The sequence below is a fragment of the Acomys russatus genome, chromosome 4, assembly GCF_903995435.1.
Source record: "Acomys russatus chromosome 4, mAcoRus1.1, whole genome shotgun sequence".
NCBI lineage: Eukaryota > Metazoa > Chordata > Mammalia > Rodentia > Muridae > Acomys > Acomys russatus.
In genome coordinates, this window is record NC_067140.1 from 13,914,975 (window position 1) to 13,939,878 (window position 24,904).

General features: G+C 50.2%; 1 protein-coding gene across 1 annotated transcript; it reads right to left on the reverse strand.

Annotated features, from left to right (window-relative positions):
- Window positions 1–4,989: 4,989 nt before the first annotated feature.
- Window positions 4,990–23,513, reverse strand: Sdc4 (syndecan 4). Its single transcript, XM_051143765.1, has 5 exons — window positions 23,412–23,513; window positions 10,544–10,682; window positions 8,939–8,985; window positions 7,936–8,131; window positions 4,990–5,170 (listed from the first exon to the last, which is right to left on the reverse strand). Exons 1-5 carry the CDS (start codon window positions 23,484–23,486, stop codon window positions 5,019–5,021), a joined length of 609 nt encoding a protein of 202 aa, XP_050999722.1. The 5' UTR covers window positions 23,487–23,513; the 3' UTR covers window positions 4,990–5,018.
- Window positions 23,514–24,904: the final 1,391 nt, after the last annotated feature.

Below are 24,904 nucleotides of genomic sequence, written 5' to 3' on the forward strand. Positions count from 1 at the left end.
CAGAGGCAAGCAGATCACTGTGAGTTTGAGGCCAGCCTGGTCTAGAAAGCAAGTCTACCATAGCCAAGGCTACACAAAGAAACTTTGTCTCAAGGGTGGGGGTAGGGGAAACCAACAACAAAAAAGATGTAACTCAAAAGATGCTCCAGTCAGTGTTAGCTTGCCAAGTTAACCTCAGTGGAGAATTGACAGGGAGTGAAGCACACAGTCCCCAGCCTATATTTTGGTTTGGACATGAAGTGCCCACCTCCCTAAGACTTAGATTCAAAAGGTTTGGTTAACAATTTTGGGGAAGTGACTGAATCCTAAGGTCTCTGACCTAATCAGAGTATTAACCTCTCCCTTAAAAAGATTTATACGTAGCATTATTGGGAGACGGTAAACAGTTAGAGAGGTAGGGCCTAGTTTGAAGTAGGTCACTGAAGGTGTGTCCTGAAAATTTATACTTGTCCCCAATTCCTTGCCTCTCGCTGTTTCCTGCATGAGGTGAGCAACTTAGCTCTAGCATGCCCCCACACCGTATTTTGTCTCAATCCCAGGCCCAGAAACAGAGCCAGGTGAGCCTCAAGACAAAGTAAGGCCTTTCTCCTTACGCCTTTCTCTCAGGTTACCTTGCCAGGCATGAAAGTGTGAGTAACTGACTGAGTCTTGCTCTCTTGGCATCCCCGCCTTTGTGCAGTTCACTTTGACAGTCAATAAGACTGACCTGTATGCATGACTAATGAGACGTTATGAAAGGGAGAGTGTGTGACTTCCAAATCGAGGACATAAAAGGCCTTGTAGCTCCTACCTGGCTCTCTCGGATCGCTGACTCTGGGGAGCCAGCTGCCATGTCATGAGGACACACATTTCTATGTTAATCCATGAGGTGAGCCATGGAGGCCCCATGCCAAGTTTCCAGGCATGTGAACACACCCTGTTGGAAACAGATCCTCCTGCCCTGTCAGCCTTTCAGATGACTAACGTAGCCTATACCTTGATCGCAGCTTTATGACACAGGCCACCAACTCCAGAGCCATCCACCTCAGCTGCTCCTGAGATTCTGACTCACACAAGCCATGAGAGATGTTGTCATTTTAAGCCCCTGAGTTACATAGCAATAGTTAACAAATACTTCTGGAGCTAATATCTTACCCAAAGGAGGACACTTCTGATGACAGTGCCACTTGGTACGGTGTCAGGCTGTGGGAAAGCAAGGCAACAGTGGATGGACTCTGAGATTGCAAAGCAGAGGTGTCAACCTCCACTTTTAACACAAAAATTTCTTACATATTGTGCCGACATCATCCTGTTCAAGCCACTTGCTACATGTAGCTGCATATAGCCTTTTTTTTTTTTTTTTTTTTTTTTGCTTTTTGCTTTTTGGAGACAGGGTTTCTCTGTTAACAGTCGTGGCTAGCCTGGACTCGCTTTTGTAAACCAGACTGGCCTCAAACTCACAGCGATCCGCCTGCCTCTGCCTCCCAAGTGCTGGGATTAAAGGCATGCGCCACACCTGGCAACTTTTTATTTATACATTGTTTTAAGTATATGAGTGCTCTATCTGCATGTACTCGCGCATACCAGAAGAGGGCATCAGGTCACATATAGATGGTTGTGAGGCCCCATGTGGTTGCTGGGAATTCAACTCAGGACCTCTGGAGCAGCACTCTTAACCACTGAGCCATCTCTCCCAGTCCCACAATTTTTAAGTTTCACGTTAAACTGAAAGAGCCACAGTGGATGGTAGTCATTGTGCTGAACAAGCAGATCCAACAGATAAAAGAGTGAATGCTACAAGGAAGGTAATGAATTACAAGAAGCAGAAACCCACCCAAGGGAAACAAGATAGTAAGATCCCTAGAGACCGAAGCTACTGCTTCAGAGGGGCTGTGAGTGCTGAGCATTGTCCAGTGAAGGGACTGTGGGCAACATAAACCCTCTGATGGGCACTATGGTTATGAGTAGACTCCACAGGCTCCTTTGTTGAGTTCAAATCCCACCTCTGCCACTGATAAACTGTAAAAATTTGGACAAGCTATTTAACCTCTTAGATGAAGTTTTTCCATTTTTAGTAACATCTGTTCATACTGTTGCAGTAAGTAATGGGCTCAAACAAGAAGCACCAAGTTCCTGGTGTGTGCTGTAATGTGATGTGAGGGTCCAACGTAATGACTACTTCCTCTTGGTGGGCACCACGGTGGGGCCAAACCCAAACCACCAATGCCGATGGACCACAACCCAAGGCTCCACTCAGCGGAGACAAGCTAAGGGAAGGTTGTCCCCTTGGTGAAAGGCTCTTTACTGCTTGTGAAGACAAGACTCACCATGATTTTTTTGTCTTGTATTTTCAAGACAGGGTTTCTCTGTGTAACAGCTCTGACTGTCTTGGAACTCCTCTGTAGTCCAGGCCGGCCTCAAACTCATGGAGATCCATCTGCCTCTGCCTCCCAAGTGCTGGGATTAAAGGCGTGTGCCACCACCACCCATCAAGACTCACCATGTTTTAGTGTGACAACTACAGCAGGGCATACAGAGACAACGCAAGTGACAGGGAAATAGGTGGGAACTGGGACAGTGTTTCTTCTCAGACATAGTTACTCACCGGAGTACAGGTGGCAAAGCACCATCTTCTCAGTCCCTAGGACTTTTATGAGAATCATGATTTCTACACAGTGACTCGTTCTAGGGTTACTTTTCACGATTTTTGACTTACAAGTAGCATGTGCCAGCCCGCCACAGGACACTTATGGACGTCAGAGGATGACTTCAGGAGGTGGCTCTCTCCTTCAGTGCTGGAATCCAGGAATCACACTTGGGTCCCTTGGGCTGACTTGACAAGTGCCCTTATCCTCTGAGCCATCTCAAAGGCCTCAGGGATTCTTGTGTTTGCTCTTAAGCTTGGTGCTGCTTAATTAAAACGTGGAGAGAATACAGGGTGTGCTGTTCAGACCATCAGGGTGTATATACTGGCATCTTACCATCCTCCTTCCGACCGTCCCTGTGTCTGGGACAGTCAAGGAGTTCAAGGAGTACAGATCCCAAAAGGAATGACTTCATAAAATCCTTAAAATGCTACTGGGCATGGTGGCACACACCTTTAACTCAGGAGGGAGAGGCCAGAGAATCTCTTGAGTTCAAAGGCCACTCTATCCTATAGAGTGAGTTCCAGGACAGCCAGGGCTACACAGACAAACTGTCTTGAAAAACCAAAATTAAAATAAAATGACAAGTGAACAATCTAGAAAGTAGCAGGTTTTATTATCTTTTTATCAAAAAAAAAAAAAAAATCAGTAACAGATGACAGTGTGAGAGAGTACAGAAAAGGTGCAGGCACCAAGGCTAGAAGAGGACCCAGCCAGCTGGGACCCTGCACTGAGGTGGTGATGGGGGCTTACAGGCACAGGGTACGGTGGAGGGAGTGGTTTGATCTCCCCAAACCCACACCCCCCAGATCTAAGTCAGTAGATCTCTCCTCTAAGAGGGAAAGAGCATCAGACGATAGGACTCATTGGGGCCTCCTCCCCCTCCTCCTCCTGGTCCCCTTCCCTTGCTCCAGGAGCCAAGCAAGCTGAGTAGGAACATACTAAACCAGCTTAAATCTATTTGCAATGTGCCCAGCAGACGGTGACCTGGCACTCAAACTGTGGCTGGCCCGTGCAGCTGAGGAGTGGGTTTCTGTGTAGTTTTAAGTGGGCCAATTGACAACAACAGGTATTGGATCGTGCATCAAGAGAGAGTCTGGAAAAAGCAGACCCAGGAACTCCTCCTGCTGTCCCACCCTACCCCTCCACCCCCACCAGAAAACAGAGTGACGGTTAGAGCCTGGTACCCTCAACTACTCCAGCTCAGTCACAAGAAGGCACCAGGGACAGGGCAAGAGGACAACGCCCTCCTCAGCCACAAGAAAATTCAGTCACATAGCCACCCAGCCAACAAGAAACCTGTAATGTCATTCTACAGCCTAAAAAAATATATTTATCTATTCTTCTAGAACCAAGTCAGGGTAATATATTACAAGAACACATACACAAATATCCCACAATCCCCTACATTATATTCTGGAATCTACTAGAACACTGTAGCTACTTCTCAGACAAAGCAACTTCAGAAAGGGCCAAGGTCATAAACAAAAAGAGTGCAGAACATTAAAAAAAAAAAAAATGGTGGGGGACAGTATAGAAAGGAAGGTGAAAAAGAGCCCTGTCTGAAGCTATAAATAATAAAAAAATTAATAAAAATCTTTATCAACCAACTTTTCTCTCATTTCAAAAAACAAACGAAACGTAAAAACCATGAAACACAAACTTAGCTGGTGCAATGGCAACATTCTAGTCAGAACATCTGCACACACCCCCCCACACACACACTCTTAGCCCAGGCACCAACACTTGCATAGAGGAATGAACCGTTAAAAAATTAGTTTTACAAATCGTCTACAAATGCATTTCAGCATGAGTCTTCAGGACATCACTCCACCCACCCCAGATTTTAAAAAAAGAAAGAAAAAATGGGTTGAGCTCCAAAAGTCACTGAGCCTAGAATGGCCCCAAGGTTATTACCACAGACTCCATAGTGTGAACAAGCACTCCTGGGTGGACACATCTCAAGGCACAGAGAGTTCTAGCTCTTTGTACCCTGACAGAAAGACTGGGATAGCCTGTGGAAGTCAGCCAGGATTCACACAGTAACCCCTTTGCCTCTAGAATCAAGGAAGTCATAGATGAGGCATGCTCAGTACAGGCTGTAAACTGTTGCTATATTCTACTCTAAAAATTTGGGAGTGGAAGGGGCAAAGACCTAATCCCAGGCTTGCCTTCACAAAGGGCAAGTTTAGGCCCCATTTTTCTGCCAGGGCAACTGAGACAACGCAAGGCAGCACAGTAGAAGACCGTATCTCTTCTGAGACCAGAAAGGTGACTAGCGATGTACATACTGACAAAGTCAGCGTTAAGGTGCCCTCCCTCTGCCAACGGCCACCGTCCACAGTCCTTTGACGCCTCTCCCCGGGAAGTCCAAGCGGCACCTCAAGGGAAGCTTCACGCATAGAACTCGTTGGTGGGGGCTTTTTTGTAGATGGGTTTCTTGCCCAAGTCGTAACTGCCTTCGTCTTTCTTCTTCATGCGGTACACCAGAAGCAGGGTCAGGAAGACGGCGAAGAGGATGCCAACCACTCCGCCCACGATCAGAGCTGGAGAGGTAGAGAGGGAGAGGTGAAGGTGAGACGCACTCCCTGGAACCTCAGGGTCCTTGTGCTCTTCTGCCTACTGTCAGTCAGATGATCTCACCCCCCAACACCAAGCCAGATGACACCTCATTAGCTTTGGAGGGGACGACTAAGTCATAAGGCCACTGTCCATCCTACGTCAACCTTAGTCCAAAGCCGGGGCCCATTCCTGAACTCTCCAGCAACGGCTTAGCATTACACCAGGAATAAGGAAAATGGCAGGATGTGGCAAGTGATGTCGACACTTTCGACCTTGTCTTGAGGTGCTCCCTATCTTTCCCTGCGTGCACAGGTCCCACCTAGACCCACACATCCACAGACAGGCATTATATTCTGCAAACGTGCAGAGCACACTAATGTCCACACTGTCATAGCACAAATAATCACAAATTATCATGCCCCCCCCCCCCCCCCCCGCCGACCTTTGGGTTTTTTTTTTTTTTTTTTTTTTTTTTTTTTAAGAGCCAGGGTTTCTCTGTGTAGCCTTGGCTGTGCTGGACTTGCTTTGTAGACCAGGCTGGCTTCAAACTCACAGCGGTCCTCCTGCTTCTGTCTCCCTGAGTGATAGTATTACAGGCGTGTGCCACCACCCCCAATTGAGTCCCCATGTCACCTTATACAGTGCTTCCCACCAGTTTCTCCTTGAACCTTGAACCTTGCTCACCTAACTGTGGACACTGTGGTGCCTAACGTAACACATGAGCTCAGCCTCTGTTTTTCCCTTGGTTCCTCACCACCCCGACCTGCACAACAGTTAAGTGCTTAATAAGCAAGCACTCAGCCCTGCTCAATGAAAGCGCAGGGCTGGGGGCAGGCAGAGGTAGGCATCTCCACTTGGGTGAGCATCTGGCCATTCCCCATACCAGGTGGCCTGAATGACTCACTTCTGTTTTGTTTGGGGCAGGGACAGAATCCTTCCCGTGGCAGATTGGATCTAATTCGGTCTTACCCGGGTTAAGAAGATTAACTTCCCATCTCTGCACACACTACAGACCTACAGATACTGGAGCAGAGCAGCCAGAAGAACCAGTAAGAGGTTGTTCTAACAACAGCAGCCGCCAGCAACAAAATGCTGCCGGGGGCAGGGGGAAGGGGGGGGTTGGTACCAGAAAAAAAGCATAAGCAGTAACTAGGGGTGCCAGGAAAAGCATAGGCAGTAACCGCGAGGCAGCTCCCAGCTTTCTGCCTGTAACACCTTTCCCTCCACTCCTCACCCTCAGGCACTTATCTGTCTGTGCTAGGAGACCCTGCAGGGGCAAGGACCAGCCACAGGTTCAGAAGCCAACTGTGCTCCAGGTCCAAACACCGGCCTCATCACATCCTGGCTCTGCAACCCGGGCAGGTTATTCAGGTTCCATGTCAGGTTGCTTGGGAGGTGTGGGGGGAGTGGGAGGCGGGGTAGATGCTCCACACAACACACACTCCTGGGTGTTATTTAACTGCTACTGGACCCGAGGGTATAGGCTCTCAGCAGCTGTCTTTGGGCCCCCACTGTCCTGTCAATGGTGAGGTCGCAGGGAGGGGCTAGGGAAATGGATCGTTTTTTTTTAGGAAAGCTCTTAACGCTGGTGTGACAACGAAGAGTAAAGTGATGGCCTGGCACTAATCCTTCCCTTGCTGCGTGACCCAGAGAAGGAACACAAATCTCCCCATGAGTAAGAAGAATCACCGCTTTTCGAAGTTTTCTTGAGAAACGGGGAAAAAAAAAAAAAAAAAAGCCTACTGAACCAATCTAAAAACTCCACAAATGTAAATAAAACCTGTAGACAGCAGGTCTAAAATATGCCGAAAAATGAAACTCTGTGGTTGAAAGGAGACAAAACAGTCTTTCCACAAACAAAGCTAGAAGCTTCAACGGCCTGCCCTCACAACAGCCACTAACACACAGACCAATGAAGGAAAAGGAGACGAAGAGTAAGATCCTGAAGGAAGGAGTTAGGACTATGAGATACGGGCACAGGGCTCCTTATTTTACACCTCAGCCTCCTCCGGCCCAGCTGGCTCCCAGGAGTCAGTAAGTACCTAGCATGGGCCTGCAGCACCAACACTTCTTTGTCAGCCAGTCCATCCAGACTGCCTGCCTAACTGGGAAGTTTGCTACTTCCTGACACCCCAGAAGCCGAACTACCCCTAGCTGATGCTCCCAGCCAAGCTTGGCACAGTCCCTCCTAAAGCCTAAAGCCTTGTGCAGAAAGCAGTGCATTTTCTGTCTTGGGTCCTATTCCTACCTAAGCAACAACAAGAGCTCTAAAGACACCACGAGCAGAACAGCTCTTCTCAGTTTACGAAAGCAAGTTTCATTAGTTCATCTTTCATGAACCAGCTCAAGGAGGCATCTCCATTCCCACTTTACAGAGGCGCAAACGGAGGCAGACCCCTTCAAAAGCATCCCAGGCCAAGGTCAGAAGGCTGCCAAGAGATAAGCAAGTGAGGGGGAGAGGCTAATCTAATTCCGCCAGGCCCTCCAGGCTTTCAAGGGAAATTAACCCTTAAATAATTAACTCCGGATGCCAAACTCTATCAGGGGAAAGGCTTTGAAAAACACCTGGGCCTGGGGTGTAGAGGAGGCACGGCTTAAGAAAACAATTCCTTTTCTATTCTTTAGAAGCCTTTGATATGCACGGTTCTCCCTCCCAAGCACCCCTAAAGGGAGATAAAGCCCTCGGCCCCAGACAACGGTAATGGGCAAAAGAGACTCCTGTCTGCTTCCCTCTTCGCGAAGGCCTTACCTGCCAAGACCTCGGTTCTCTCAAAAATGCTGCTGTCCTGGGCGGTGCTAGACATGGACACTTTGTTGGATATGTCATTCTCCGTGCCGGAGGGGACTCTCTTGGGAATGACTTCATTCTCCTCCAGTTCCTTGGGTTCTGAGGGGACACGGATGCCGGGCTGTGGCTTCTCGGGGATGTGGTTGTTTAGTGGCACCTAAAAGGGAAAGGAGAGGGAAGGGACACTGAGCACATCTGAAGAGGAAATGACACGTGCAGAATCACATCTGCCCCCAAATAGGAAATGGACCTCAGGCGGGGTGGGGAGGGGCAGGCAGCTTTCCGGCTGGAGTAACTATTACCGAGGGATGTGGCACTGCCCACTTGCCCTTCAGGATGGCAATTCTGCTCCTGGGACTCTAAGGCACAGGGTGTGTGTCAAGCACATTGGAGTGTTTAACATGTAGGATAGCCAAGGTTTATGGACAACTATTTCATCAATGAGAGGAAGAGAATATACAGCTGTAAAAATGAGAGATGTTCAATGATGCAGGAAAACAGGACCACTCTGGGGGCACAGAAGTAACATGCGCAACCTGAGAAACAGCGCTGGCCAACAGCTGCAAATGGACAAGAAAGAGGCTGGGGTCCACAGTGATCATCTTCTCTTCTCCCAGGAGGATGGCCTACATGCCCTGCCCATTCCTGTCCCCAAATAAGCCCAGTGCTCCAATAAAAATGCTTTCTAACAGACACCACTGGCGGCGCACACCTGTAATCCCAGCACTTGGGGAGTAGAAGTAGGTGGATCTCTGTGAGTTCGAGGCCAGCCTGGTCTACAAAGTGAGTCCAGGACAGCTAAGGCTACACAGGGAAACCCTGGCTCAAAAAACAAAACAAACAAAAAGCCTTCTTACAAAATGGAGTCAATGTCTGTTATTTACTCACAGGGCTGTATTTTCTGCCCATCTCGGTGTGTTTTGGAAGAGAAAAGGGGATAGATACAGAGGAGTGCAGCACTCACCAAAGGTTGGATCACTTCAGGGAAGGTCCTGGGCGTCTCTGTGTCATCTGCAAGGTTAGAACAATGGCTGTGTGAACACAAGGTCCATCGCGCCTAGGGGTCGCGAAGCCTGCCTCCCAGCCTCCCAAACCACTTATTCTGAACCCTGGGAGTCCTGGGCCACCCAGCCCTTTTGCAGCAGTAGTGACTAGACTGGCAATACACAAAGCTGCCCGGTGCTTTCCTAGACAACAGCGTTACAGGTTAGAAAGGCAGTGCACACCTGTAGTCTCAGCACTCAGGGGGGCAGATCCATACAGGTGGATCTCTGTGAGTTCAAGGCCAGCCTGATCTACAGAATCTACAGAGGGACTTTCAGGGCAGCCAGGGCTACACCGAGAAACCCTGTCTCAAAAAACCAAAAAAGGCAGAGGAGGAGGAGGAGGAAGGTAAAATATCCCTGGACTAAGGGGTGCACATCTGAAGTCCCAGACCACCAAAGACTTAGACTATTTGATGGGGGCTTGAAGATCCTGTCTCAAATGCTGAAGGCTTGAGAGGAAGCTCGGCGGTAGAGCACTCAGCACAAGGCCCTAGGCGCAATCTCTATCTGGGAGGACTGACCAGCCTAGAGGCAAACTAACCAAAATTTGCATTTGAACAAGCCCCCCAGGGAGCTTCCTTTGGGAAGGAAGCCATTAATTGTAATACTAAATACACGTGACAACATAAAGTTAACCACAGGAGGCAAAGAGTTAAGCTTGCTTCTCTTGGGCAACGCTCAGTGGATAGTCCCAGAACGTAAACGGACATCACAGTTTACTGGGCAAAATTCTAAAAATGTAAGTTTCCCAGAGCTCAGTTAAGTGCCAAGAGCTGTGACTTCCTTCGGTCCGCAACAAGAATTCACAATCCTCACCCGTTCTATGTAGTAATAAAAAAACCACGGTCCAGGGAGGGTGGGGCTGGGAGGAGAGGAAGGTGGGACACGATCCGGATGCAAGGTGAATTAATAATAATTTAAAAAATTTAAAAATAGCACTTGAAAAAAAGAAAACCCAGGATTCTGGGGTAGGAGGCAAGGCTGGAAAATCTGCACTTTGTGACATCTCTTGAGTACAATAGGGACGCTCAGCAGCTGTCTGACCCAGAGACCAGAAAGTCAAAGCCCATGTCTTGACACCTGATCACACAAACCCCTAAGAAACCTCGTCCCTACATCTAATCTGAAACTAGGGCTTATTTCCGGCTCCCCTCTCCACACCCCAGCTCACACATGCGCCTCCCACTCCACCCCCTTTTTGGAGCCAGTACTTTTCCTTTCCAAAGCGGGCAGGGCGCCTTCTGGGTCTTTCCCCACGCTCCTTCCACCCTCCACGAGAGGGAGGAGTCTAGTGGACAGGTTCAGGCTAGTGCTCGCAAACTCAAAGAGAAAAATGAATTCAAAGTTGTTTACAACTCACTCCAGAGACCCAGGGGGGTGGGAAAAATGTTACTTTTTGTTTCCCCTTTTGAAGTGGAGGAGGAAACATTGTAGAAAAATCTCCACTACAAGCCATGTCTCTGTTAGGGCTACAGTTCCTTGCAGCCCAGGCTCCCAAGCCTGCCCAAAGTACACCCCCATACCCAGATCTCCGGAGCCAGACAGCTCAAAGTCATCGTACTCCTGCCCAGGGCTCCCAGCATCTTCATCATCAGGCAGGTCTCCAGAAAAGTATCTGCCTTCCAGGAGGTCCTGGGGGTCTATGACCGCAGTCTCGCGAATCTAGGAAGAGAAGACTGTCATCCAACAGCTGCATCCCCTCACCTGTGGGCACTGGAGACCCTGGGCACCCCCAGAACCAAAAGTGAAGCAGGATTACCCGGCCAGGGCAGAAGCCTGGGGTCCTGCCCCCCATCTACTGTGTACCCCAATTCAAGTCCCTTTTACCATTCTTGGTTAATGAGAATATTTCAAGTTACTAGTATTTCTAGGTGTCGTTCACTGAGCCTGTAGTATCTCAGGCTGCTTATAATTAACTTGTTAATTCGCGTATCTCAGGCTGCTTATAATAACTTGTTAATTCGCTTTACAACTAGGGACACTGGGCACAAAAGGCTATACACATCATCCTCTTTTGGTAGCACACAGTGGCAGGCAGGAGGGAGGAATGCACTCGGGGGCCACCTGAAGTTGGTGCCACAGGTTCCCATGCACATAGGCAGGCCCAGGCTAGGGTCCTATGACGACAGCAGCTTATTTCCAGATGTAAGGGAGTAGGCTGCTGGCTCTAGGCCTGCCAAGTCGCAACACGTTCCCCAGCTGAGTCAGACTGCACTGAGACAGGCAAGGTAGGCTCACTCACACCCCAAGACTGCCATAGACCTGGGGACTCAAAGGAGCACACTCCTGAGTTTGTAGACTTCTATCAAATGTCTCTTCTCCTGCCACCTCCAAGCAGGATACAAAGATGGAGGTCCTTGCTCCCATGGAGACCCAGCTAAGCACCCCAGAGCCTGCGGCTTTAGAAAGAAAAGTATCCAAAAAGCCTCCTCAAACATTCTCTGCCCTCCTCCTCAATCTTGGTTCTCGGCCACAGGATGCATTGAGGTGCCCACTGCCCTGCCACTAGTCTCTGTACACAACAACCAGGTCCAAGGGTCACTATTCCTCTCTTTCCAAGCCTGCCTTCCTCCAGGGCCTGGGACTACCGGGCATAAGGCCCTTCTTAAAAACTCAAGAGTATGGGCTAAGCATTCAGGCCCGGGGAGACCAAATTCTTTCACAGAATTCGTAAGAGAATTCAAACCAGAAACAAGATAGTTACTACTTTAAATCCACACACAGAACTAGCCACACAAAACCGTAGGGTAGAGAAAGTGGCTAGGTCTCTTTTCTGGCAGTCCCTGAATGTCCTTCATCCAACCAAGGGCACAGTGAAACAGTGGGACAGGGGTGGGGGAGGGAGAGAGCGGGAGGCGGGCATATAGTGAGAAGGAAAGTCAGTCTACCCCTAAGCACTCGAGATTGAGAGGCAGGAGAGTGGCTTAGAGATCTGGCTCCTCCTCCACTCCCACAGGCTTCAGGGGCGGGGGGGGGGGGGGGGGGAGGCGGCAGGAGCGAACCTTGCCCTTTTATCCACCCCCGGTGTTCAGGAAACTAGATTGTGGGAAGGAAATTGGGGAGGCATCCCTTTCTCTTCCGGGGCCGGGAAATCAATGCAGAGTGCTTGGTACGTGTGGGAGTGGGGAGCTAGCAGGGGTTAAGCCCTGCTTCGGGGATGACTTCATGACTCCGGAATTGGGAGCTGTGGGGCTGCTGGTACTGGAATTCCAGCCCCCGCACAGGGCCCGCGTCTGTGGCTTCGGCTTGGCAGCACAGCAAGAGGGCATTCTCCCTGGTTGTACATGCGCCCTAGACGTTAGGCAAGGTCTCGGCACCCCGTCCCTCCGCTACAAATCCCCTAGGGCTCAAAATCGCCAACAGCAAGCCCCTCCATGGCTTACAGTGTTGTGCCAGACCTTAACATGCACGAATCTGGGTGACGCAGAGCCTTCTGGCAAGGGTGGAAACCAAGGCTCGGAAAGGCGAATCCTTTCTCAAAGGTCACACAAGCAGAAAGTGACCAACAAGACCAGCAGCCGGGGCATGAGATCACCTGGAAGCACAGCCACAAGAATCCATGTGCTTAGGGCTAGACAGGAACTCTAAGTGGGTGTGTCTAAATCCAGCCAGGGGTCAGGGTAAGAGGAGATGCACGGAAGGAAAAACACGGAAGCAGGAAGGCAGATTTAGATACTTTGACCACCAAAGCCTGAAAGGCTAGTCCAAGGATGCTAAAGTCCAAACTGCTCAGGACACAAACAGGTTCTTCTTAACCTAGGGCTTGGATTCCAGCTCCGGTCTCTGACCTACCCCACCTCGCCCCTAGGAGTGTTAGTCATAGGTAGAACCTCCTTAAAATGGGAAAGTGTTCCAGGGTGTTTCAAACAGCCCAGGAGACTGGAGATAAGGTCAGTAGCTGTTAGTATTCCAGTCTTCCAATAGAGACACAAGGACCAAGAAAATTGTACGGATATGACTGAGGTAACACTGGGGCTGAAACCAAGATTTATTCTTGGCTCAGCCCCCTTTGGAACATCTAGTCTCCCCTACCTCTTCTTTATGAGATCGAGTCTCTCACTATGTAGCGTTGGCTGGCCTGGCACACTCCTTATAGCCAACCAAGTATCTGGCCTCTGCCTCTGCCTCTGCCTTACTGGGATTAAAGGACACCATGCCCAATCCCCACTTACTCTTTTAAACTAGTTTTTGGTTTTTGGAGACAGGGTTTCTCTGTGTTAGCCGTTAGCCTTGGCTGTCCTGGACTTACTTTGTGGACCAGGCTGGCCTCAAACTCACAGCGACACGCCTGCCTCAGGATGCCTCCCAAGTGCTGGGATTAAAGGCACGTGCCACCACACCAGGCACTTGAAGATCTGTTTGTTATGTATACAGTGCTGTTCCTGCAGGTACCATTAGATTACATTGTACATGGTTCTGAGCCACCATGTGGTTGCTGGGAAACTGAACTCAGTCAGGACCTCTGGAAGAACAGCTAGTGCTATTAACCCTGGAGCCATCCTTCCAGCCCTTTTTCCTCTCTTTTTTTAAAAAATGAGACAGGGTCTCTCTGTGTAGCCTTGGCTGTCCTGGACTTGCTTTGTAGACCAGGCTGGCCTCGAACTCACAGAGATCCTCTTGCCTCTCTGCCTCCCACGCCCGCCCCACTGGGATTACAGGAGTGCACCCACTTATCTTTATGTTAAATCCCAGAGGTAAGAAACAACTAGTCTGAGATCACACACGGATCTAGGGCCTCCAGGATCAGACCAGATCAGCTCCAGAGGTTTGGAAAGCTCTTCAAAGGTAGTACAAAATCTTAGGGGATGGAAGAATTAACCTCTTCAGCAAGGCAGAACCTTCAGAACAGGTGAAGGGACAAGAGACATCCAGCCTCCTGGAGCTCAGAAGGCCACAGAACCAAACCCAAAGGGATTGTTAGCAACCGAGCAACCATTTACTTGTTTGTAAGGCTCAGTAGGTACCAACAGCCTTTCCTTCCCCCACTTTCTTTTCAAACAAGGTCCATTCAGTAGTCTGGAGTGGCTTTGAAAAAACCAGGCCACCCAGCAGGCAGACCCAGCCCTGACCAGAGGGGGACCCAGCCCAGCTCCTGACTACAGATGTGGTCTGTTTGCCTCAGCTCACCCTAACCCTGCCCAGAAACTTGCGTCCTCCGCGTGTATATGCACGCACAGGCACACCCTCTCTGGGTCCTCAGGTCTCATCTTTGTCCCTTTCACAAACACAACAGGAAGCTGGACGAATAAGGCAGTGTGGGTCTGAGTGCAAAGGCTCCTGCTGGCCCCGTATGTAGCTGGTAGATTATTGGAGTTCAAGCTGACAGCTAGAGAGCTTGGGTTCTTCCTCAAACCAACTAGGGAAATAGGTAGAGATAGGTACATTTTTTTTATGGGAGTTAACACCTGCCAGCAGAAGGCACCTGAGGCCACTGAGCCCAACCGTCTAGTTTTATGACCTCTGAAGCATTACTTTGCCAAGGTCAGCCAGGCAACTAGCAGCAGAGCTTGGCTTACAACCTAGGTGACCTGTCGGGGAGGTTAAGTGGCCCCTTGCCCCTTCCTAGAGTCTTGGCTGTCCCCAGGGCTCTCAGCAAATACACAGGCTGACCATATCTCAAAGTCCTACAATGCCTGTCACCTCAGGAAAAGCATGGAGACTGGGGTGACAAACAAAGTACCCACTATATATCAAGGCTCCTCTTCCCTGTATAAGGTCACTTATCCTATTCGGCAACACAGCTTCGTGAGGTGTTCTACCTGGTCTACAGAGAATCATAATCCAAGTGTCACACTGGGCAGGAACAACACTGGATTCAAACCCAGCTCTTTCTCTATACCATGCCCTAAACACAAGCCAGGTTCCTCACCGTCTCCCGTTCTTCACCCTTCAGCCTATGCAGAAGACCCACAGAATGTTGGCCAAACTGGGGCTTCAGGGCACCCCACCTTCCCTTGCCCAGAAATAAACAAAAGGTGAAAGTGATATTGCTTAAAACCAAGGAACAGAAACTTGGCTGGAGCACCAGGGAGGGGTTCAGTCAGGGTCAGGGCTTGGTTAGCTGTGAACTAATGAGGGCCTCCTTCCTAACCTGTCTCCTCCCCAGGGGAAGGCAGGGTCAAGGCCACACCTGATCATGCTTCGAAGATTATAAGATAGTGGGACAAATCAGTTTAGGGGCAAGGGGACACCACGAGACACCAACTGCTGCGCCCCCCCCCCCCCAGTGGTTCTGCAACTCTATTTCCTACTGTGGGCAAGAGCTACACACAAACCCTAATCCTACTTCCTTTGAGTCTAGGAGTTTACTCTGGCTTTTAAGTCTCACTTTCCTCTTCTGTAATGAGAGCTGGTAAGCACCTAGTGGAGTGATGAAGATCAAGGTGTAAGGTAGCCACCTGCACACGGGACCCAGCAGGTGACGTGGGCATAGCACAGCAGGTGTTCAGTACATGACGATCCCCATTAAACTCCTTCTGAATGGGAGAGGTGAATGCTCAATGGATCAGAGCTTGCAGAAACAGCTGCAGGGCTGCTGATGGTGTCCTGGCCATCAGATTGCAAGTGCTTTGGCAAGCTGAAGAGGGATCTGACAGCGACCACAGACGCCCAAGTGAAAGGTCAGCTTCTTCAGACTCAGAGATAGGTAGACACCTGCCTGCTCAGTTTAAATTCTGAGCACACAGCTGGGCACAGTGGCGCACGCCTTTAATCCCAGCACTCGGGAGGCAGAGGCAGGCGGATCTCTGTGAGTTCGGGGCCAGCCTTGGTCTACAAAGTGAGTCCAGGACAGTCAAGGCTACACAGAGAAACCCTATCTCAAAAAACCATTAAAAAAAAAAACTAAAAAAGGGGGGGGGAACCCAAAATATTCTGAGCACATTATCCTAAGCAAACAGAGACAGAGGAAATCTCTATTTTTCTAGGAGTAGTGGAAGGCACTAACCAAAGACATCTTAAGTTTTTGTGACCTAGATCCTCATCTATTTGCTGGCTGGCCTTGGGGGGCAGTGCAGAACAACAACAACAAATAACAACCAATCTAGAAGACAAGAAGAAATCATGCACCAATGTTCAGCCAAGGCCATAGTACCTGAAAGGGTTAATTAAGTAAGGGCTGGGGGGTGGGGTGGGGGTGGAGTGAGGGTTCAAATGTCTGCTCTGCCAACTTCAAGGTCAAGTTACTCTGAACACAATCACCCTGTGGAGAGCCAGGCCTGGCACAATCAGCAGCCAGCTTTTCACCGAGCCCCAGTCAGCCCATCCCCACCAGAACTGTAGGATCATGGGGTGCCAGCCAGGAATGAGGGGGGGATTGGTCAGGAGCCTCTGGACAAACTCCTCCCAGGGACCAACGCAGTACTCTTGTCATTATCTTCCTAGGTGGTCGATTCCCTTTCTGGGCCTTGGTTTCCCCACCTGTAAAAGGTCTCAAAGAGACAAGCCTCCCTCTGTCCTGAGGCCTGGTTACCAAATTGGGCATTACTCCTATTACCAGTGGAGACAGCTGGGAGGGACTGGCTCCCTCAAGGCCTCAGAGACAGAGGTGCATTGAAGCTTCGGCTTGTAATCTAGGCAGCAGATCCAAAATCCCTGCTGGATCTGTGGCTGGCCAGCAGACTCTCAGGATGCAAACAAGTCTCCTGTGTTCTGAGGGCAGAGTCCAGGGCCCACTCTGCAGCCATGGTGCAATGGATTACATTTACCAGAACCTGGCTTATGGGGGTGGGGCGGTGGGGGGGGGCTGTGGGGGGGTGCCGGGGGCCTGCACCTCCTCCCCGACCCCCAAACACTGAGGAAGCCAGCACTCTAGACCAGGTCAGCCTTTCTCAGTCATCTCACAGCTGGGCTTCCCCAGAGGCAAGGACTGTTCCCCACTCTAAGTGCCCAGCCCAGCCATTTGTTTACAGCCCAGAGGCTAGAGTGGTGTAGCCAGTCCCCACTGGTTAGGCCATTACAGCTGGGCTTCACCCAGTCACTGTTTCCATATGCAGCCTCTCCCTGCCTGCCTTTCCATTACCCTGGGTGTCACCTGACCGGCAGCCTCTCCTTTGCCAGGGAAAACTGGGGCAGCCAACTCCCTGTACTAGGAAAACAGGGGAAGGGGTAGGCATAGAGCAAAGGGTGGGGGACCCTCAAGAATAGGGTATAAAACTCAAGGTAGGGCTGGAAAGAAACCAGACAAGTGACAGTAGTAAAAGGTCAAAAGTGGCTGGCCGTGGTGTAATGCCAAGAAGTAGAGGCACAAGCCAGGCTTGGTGGTGCAAGCCTTTAATCCCAGCCCTTGGGAGGCAGAGGCAGGTGGATCGATGTGAGTTCAAGACCAACCTGGTTTACAAAGTGAGTCCACGGCAGCCAAGGCTACACAGAGAAACCTTGTCTCAAAACAAGCACCGCCCCAACCCCACCCTCCAAAAAAAGTAAAGGCAAGAGGATCAGGAATTCAAGGCCAACCTCAGTTACACAGGAAATTCATCAGTCAGTGATCGTTTGAATCCTAGAGGTCTCTGAGATAAAGGTTCTGAACTCCAGGAACCATATAAGCCCATTTACATTTCCTGCACGCACTCAGACACCAAGATAGGAGACCTTGTCTAGTCGCTAATAATCAATTCAACTGAAGCAGCACTTTACAAGTTTGCTCAACAACTGGTACAGCCCTCAGGTGACACAGGTGTTTTTACAGAGGACACCAGGGCTCTCACATCAACAAAGTGACCGATTAACTCACTGTGTCCCTGGGTGAGTGGCAGAGCTGGGTGCAGAGACAAAAAGGTTTTTTTGTGGCTGCACAATGCACCTACATTTCCAGTTTCCCAGCCTCTAACAGACAACACCAAAGCGGTCTGCAAAGGGTGGACATGTGCCCAAAGGTCATCAGTGGGTTAACAATAAACCAGCTCTACAAGCCAAGTTTCTCCTAGGGTTAAATCAGACCCCAGTGAGCCTGTAATCCTCGCACTCACTCAGGCAGGCAGAGGCAAAGGGATCTCTGTAAGTTGGAGGCCAGCATGGCCTACAAACCCAAGTCCAGGACAGCCAACGCTACATAGAGAAACCCAGTCTTAAAGACAAACAATGCAGCTGGGCATGGTGGCACACACCTTTAATCCCAGCACTTGGGAGGCAGAAGCAGGTAAAGGATTGCTGTGAGTTCGAGGCCAGCCTGGTCTGCAAAGTGAGTCAGGACAGTCAAGGCTACACAGAGAAACTCTTGTCTTCAGAAACCAAAACCAAGCTGGTGGAGGAAAGGGAGGATACAATGGATGGGATAACAATTGAGATGTAATATGAATAAATTAATAAAATATATTTTAAAAAATAAATAAAATAAATACACAATAAAAAATTTTAAACTAAGAAAAACCAAGCCGGGCAGTGGTGGCGCACACCTTTAATCCCAGCATTCGGGAGGCAAAGGCAGGCGGATTGCTTGAGAGTGCGAGGCCAGCCTGGTCTACAAAGGGAGTCCAGGACAGCCAAGGCTACCCAGAGAAACCCCGTCTTAAACATAAAAAACAAAACAAAACAAAAAAACACAGACCCATTAATGGTCCACCTGCATATCCTCCCTGTCTCTAGTGCTTGATACAGAGAAAATGCCTTCTAAGAACACTGCCCTTTGCTTGTCCTCTTGGCGCAAACAGTGTCCTGAGATTTGGTACCCTTGTAAACTGACCAACCCCCCCCCCCACTCACACACACACCCCCAAGCAGCCTGGGACACCTGCAAATCCTGGCAGGAGAGGTGGGGCTGCCAGGAACTGGTTCTTGTTTAAATATAAACCCATCTGATAACTTGCAAACAGCCCACTTCGAAGATAAACAAATATAAGATTTGGACTCCATTGGCCCCACCCCTGGGTTTGTCCCTTCTTACCTAGCAGCTGTAGGGCTGCATGTAGGGGAGGAGAGGTACTAAGCAAGTCAAAGAATGGTCACTGAGGGACATCTCCTGTTCCACTACTTGGGGGCTATGCTCAGAGTCTGGTTTGCAAGCTCATCAACTTCCAAGCCTCTCCACACAGCGTCTTTTTAATATTTATTTTTTGGTTTTTTTTTTTTTTTTTTGGTGCTAGGCAATAGAATTCAGAGCCGTAAGAGACCAGGAAGCTAAAAGCATGCCCAAATGTCACAATCCTAGTGCAAACCAAACCTGAATGATACAGATTGGCTCTATGAATTCAGACCAACTGAAGCCTCAATGCTGCTTACACACACTTCGCAGCTTATTACCCAAGAGACTGATGGGAAGCGGGTGACTCAGACAGGCTGTAGTAACACACAGTGACTCACAGAGCCCAGTCCATCCCATTCCCCTTACTTCTGAATATTCAATTTGGAAATCACACCAACTCATCCCATCCAGGAGTTTGAGAGAACAGCTGGGGTCCAAGCCCTTGCAGCAAGGAGCCGGGCTGCCCAGTTCCTCACTCAGCCAGTCCGATCAGCACTCCAAGTCCTTGGAAAGGCCTCCTGTTTCTAGGCACTGGGGATGGCAGGGGCTGAATGTCCACTCCACTTCTCTTCTGAGACAGGGACTTGTTTAGAGTCTACCCAAAGAAACCAAGAGAACTCTCTTTCCCCTTCTCACTGGGCTGGGGAGCGGCAAGGATGCCGAGATGGCCATGGTCCAGTCTCACTTTGGAGATAGGACGCTGAGCTCTAGACGCAATGTATTTTTTTGCTAGCAACGCAAAAGTAATCCCAAGGTTATCTAATGTCACCATCACCTAGAATGTTCTCCAAAGGACAATCTAGACAGATACCTAGCATTCTCAGTCACACCAGACCTAGTTCCTCATCTTGGCAAAACGCTACATTCCTTTGACTATCAGCCTTCTATGAAAAGGGAGATAAAAATGCCTACAAGTATCAAACTATAGTCAATACTAGCAGCAAGAGGCTTCGAGAGCTCCACGCGTGCGTGAGCTCATTCACGCAATCACTGCCCATGGCAAAAGGCAGGTGTTCGCCGGGCGAGGTGGCGCACGCCTTTAATCCCAGCACTCGGGAGGCAGAGGCAGGCGGATTGCTTTGAGTTTGAGGCCAGCCTGGTCTACAAAGTGAGTCCAGGATGGCCAAGGCTACACAGAGAAACCCTGTCTCGGAAAACCAAAAAAAAAAAAAAGCAGGTGTTTCACTAGAAGGAACAATGCACAGTTCTGGCCCCAGAGTGGCTGGGTGGGGCTCTCTCCCTTGCCAGAATTTGGTGCTGTGTTTTCATTTCCTGGAGGGGATGCCTTAGATGTCTTGAAGTCTCCAATAGCTCCTTTTGAACAGTTAGTGTTTAATTATTAATCCAGAATCAGAGAGCTGGAGAGGTGGCTCAGAGAAAGGACCCAGGTTCAATTCCCAGCACCCACTTAGCATCTCCCAAGTGTCTATAGCTCTCCTACCAGGAGAACTGACGGCCTCTCCTTGCCTCCCTGGGCATCAGACACAAACATTCCAGCAGAACACCCATACCCAATAAGGTAGTAAAAGCAACAATCAAGTATAAGTCCTGGGAACAGTCCTTAAGGCCTCCTAGGGTCCTTTTTTTTTTTTTTGGCAGAAGACTCCTCAACCTCCAGAGGTCAAAGGTCAATGGGACCCTCCCCTCGCCTTCCCAACCCCACGTAGCTCTCCAGAGCATGGTCCAAATATTTTCCCGGATGTGTAGTAACTCTATGGGCTCCCAAGAAGTTCCAGAGAGTTCTCACCAGCCACTCATGGGTGCTAGAATCCCCAAGGCTTCCGCACCCAGCCCCCACTTCTGTGCTATCAAGGAGGGAATTCTCAGGTAGACTAGAAATGCCTTTAAGTTGAAGTACACCTGGTGGGTGGGAGATACTTCCTCAGAACCGGCTGGGATTGGTGCCAAGTCAGTGGGCTGTGCCCCTGGGCAGCAACACCTTGGCCCACATCCCTCACGGCCCCCCCCCTTCATCCCAAAACAAGGCTGCCTTTAATTGGCCAGGGTGGGAGTGGCAGGAAGGCAGATCAGGGAATGCTCCCAGCTGGACGGGAAGAACGGGTTTAGGATGGCAATCCCGCCAAACAGAGGAGAGAGCAGCTCGGTGTTCAGCCTGGGCTCCCTTCCCCAAATCTGTGTTTGGACTAAACCTAAAATATGGAGAAAGGCCCTCGTCGAACGCACGAGGAGGGCTACTCTTTCGGAGAGCGGGTGGCCTACCCACATACTCCATATTTAAAAGTCCATCATTTAATCTGTGTCTCTACACTCCATCAGGAAGAGAGGACATAGTAATGTAATCGCTGTGTACTTGTGTTTTTCGTGAGGGCCTAAATTACTCAGTTATCGGAAAGCACTCAATCATAACAGCTTTTCTACGCCAAACCCTCTCCCCAGGCTGCCACTACTGCTGCTTCTTTTTAAAAGGCAGATAGTATCGTTCATTTCTCCAGGAAAAAAAAAAAAAGTATGATTCAGTCTGATTTTTTCCGGCCACAATCTAAGGGGGAACCCCGGTGCCCCAGTTAAGAGGCAAGATAAGATGCCGCTGACATTAGCCAGGAAGGAGAGAGGGCTGAGGTCAGGACAAGAGCCTGAGACGGGAGGAGGCCTCCGGAAGCAGCTGCTTTACGTTGGCTTCTCCCCCTTGCTAGATCGGGTGACCCAACCTTCCCCCAAACCACATTCTTCTGATGGATCTGGGGGACACTGTGGTCTACTCCTCCCCCTAAAGCACCTGCTAGCTTAGCAGCACTAGGGGACATCGATGGCATGTGACTGGCCACGTGGTGACCTCAGCCACCTCCTAGGTCCTTTTTCCTCACACTGCCTAGCCAACATTCCTTAGGATGCCTCCCCAAGGCTCGACTTCACAACACGCCCTTTAGCAGCTCATCTGGAGTCCCTGTAAACTGGAAGGTGTGGGGTGTGGGCTCCAGTCTCGGTTGGCCACAACCCTGCTGCCTTTGCTTTAGGGGAAAGTCATTCCTTTATACTCTGACGGACCCTTCCACTCACAGTTCCATGAGGCTTTCCAGCCCCAAAATATCAACAGATGTTAAACCAGTCTTGAATTATGGGGAAAACAGGACCCAACAGCAGCCCAGTACTGGGACTGAAAGATAAAAGTAGGCATTTCTGAGCCTGGCTGCCTAACTCCAGTCTGACTCAGCTGGTTATTAGCTGTGTGACCTTCAGGAAGTTACTTAACCTCCCACCTCAGGACTAGTTTAAGAACAGTAAACAGTGAGGCTTTTCTGGAATGAAGCGCATTTCATTCTGAAGCCATCAGAAGTCTATTAGAGCAGAAACCGGCATGCAATGGCTTCACTATTTGACTGCAAATTTGTGCTGGATGTTGCACAGGCTCTCACACATTGCTCACCTAGAGGCTCCTGGACAGAATCAACTGTCCCCTAAGTAAGCCCAGAAAGAAAGTGGCTTTTTAAAGAAAGGCCTCACTCCCTCCACCCCAAAACTTAGACTAAAGGTACAAATGGCCCAAGCTCCTAGCACAGACCCCAGAACAGTCTCCCAGAAACTGTCATGCCCCGCAACTTCCCTTCTAAACTCCTATTAGGACGGAGATGAATGTGGCCCAGGGCCTTCTGGGCTCTGATAGGGGCCCTGAAAAGGAAACATTTCTCCAGGCTCCCTGGGGGCCTTCTCCTCTCCAGTTCCGTCACCCCACTCAGGTTGGTGTCTCAATTTCCCCCTGTGCAGTTTCAACAGAAACACTTCTAACAGCTCTAACTCAACCTCTAGCAGGAAGCTGAGCGTACGTTGTGCCTTGAGTCTGCTCTGGAAAAATAAGGGACCCAGCTTTCTAGGCACTCTAAAGCAGGACCGGTCACCTCTTGATCCTTTTTGTAGATAGGTAAGGTGACACTTGGAAGGAGCTGGTCAGTGGCAAGGCTGTGGCCACAACTAAGGTCAGGACTCAGTTCTCTCCGCTCCCCCGGGTATGTAAAATCGGATCGCCCCCCCCTGCCAACGGCCCCCCCCCGCTCCCCGCACATCCCTAAAGTTCGCCCACTCCCAAACTCACGCTGCCCACCTCGTTCCTGGGCCATCTCGGCCTCGAGCCGCCTGCTCTGGACACCCAGAGCCTGCGCCGGGATCACAGAGGAGGGGAGAAAAGTTGACACCAACTTAGTCACGTCCCACCCATGCGCCCCGCGACAAGGCTGAGGCCAGGACAAGAGCGAAGAGTAACAGGCTAGGGGCGACGTGGAGGAGTCCCGGGCAGCCTCCCCGCGACCGCGGAGTAAAGTTTCTCCACAAAGTTTTCCCCCACCTCGGAGTTCAGAGGTAGGGCGCAACTCACGGAGCACCCACCCCACTACTCCCTCCGGATCTCGGAATTTCGGGGAACAAAGGAGGCACCACCACAACCACCACCCCGCGCCCTAAGGCATCCCTCAAACACCTACCGATTCGGCGGGGGCCGCGGGGAAGCCTCCGAGGAACAACAGCAGCAGCGGCGCGAGCAGGTAAGCAGGCCCCATGGTACCACAACTGCACAGATCAGGGTCGCCCCAAGCCGGCTCGCAGCCCTTCTTAAAGCTAGTAGCCTGGCCCCGCCCCGCCCCGCCCCCCCCCCAGTGCCCGCCCGCACCGCCCGGAATTCCCCGGGGAAAGCTTAGGCCTGCGGGGCGCAGCGCCTGGCGAGCTGGAAACCCCTAGTAGGACCCGCCCACAGCGCGCCCGCCCTCCCGCTCCGGCCTGACCCTGATCTACAGCTCCCGGAGCTGCAGCCCGGATTGGTAGCAGATCCACTGTAAGGCAGTCAGTCCCCCAAAAGCCTGGGGATCACTGCCTAAACCCACTTTATAGCTGGGGAAACTCAGGTCCAGAAACGGGACAGACTGACGCAGGGTCTTCTGTTTATACCAGTCCTCAAACGGGGTGCGCTCCTCTCTGAAGTCAGGGAAGATGTCCCAAGTGGGGCTTGAATTCAGCTAGTTTTGATTATGCTTTTCCTGGCCTGTTGTCGAAACTATTCCAACCCCAGGGTGCCAGCGCAAAAGCAGCTGGAAAGACAAAGCAGTGAGCCAGCCTGTGCACTAAACAGTATAATTTATGAACTGAAATGTGCATTTTTGTGTGTAATTGTCACGTGCCACGGTCTAATACTTCTGACTTACCCTCTCTCCCACTTAAAAAATGGAAAGCTGCATCTTTAGCAGTGGGCCAAACACAAACAGCAAGACAGGGCCTCTGTTTTAAGGGATTTTTCATCTCTCCCGGAAACTGGTTTGCTAGTTTATCTCTTTTCTCAAGTCTGCTTCCACACTTGATGCAAGAACTCTGCTTCTAATATCTTACCGAAGTGGGGAATGGTAAGACTCTTACGCCCCACGCATAGGTACTGTTGGAATTAATAATAGAGGATTGGAGGGCATCCTCGCCCATGAAATGGGGAAGGGCTGTCATCCTTGCATTTCAGATACCGAGGCAAGAGAACAGACAGAGTTTACAGTGTGAGACCCTGTCTTTAAAAGAGTATGGTGGCGCTCTCCTTTAATCTCAGCACTCAAGGAGGCAGAGGCAGGCAGATCTCTGTAGGTTCGAGGCCAGCCTGGTCTATAAAGCGAGTCCAGGACAGTGAGGACCACAAGAGAAACCCTGTCTCGAAAATAAACAAGCAAAAATTTTTAAAAAGATCGGGATCAGGGGATTATGCTAGAACCATCAAAGTATCCATCTTTGCCATTACAGATACATGTGCTAAGAGTTTAATGTGATTTTGGAATGAGGACATTTTGGCCTGTCTTGGCATATATTATGAATTCACATACTTTTTGTTTGTTTGTTTGTTTGTTTGTGAGAGGCTGTCCTTTATTTGCTTTGTAGACTAGGCTGGCCTCAAACTCACAGACATCAACCTGTCTCTGCCTCCAGTGCTGGGATTAAAGGCATGCAC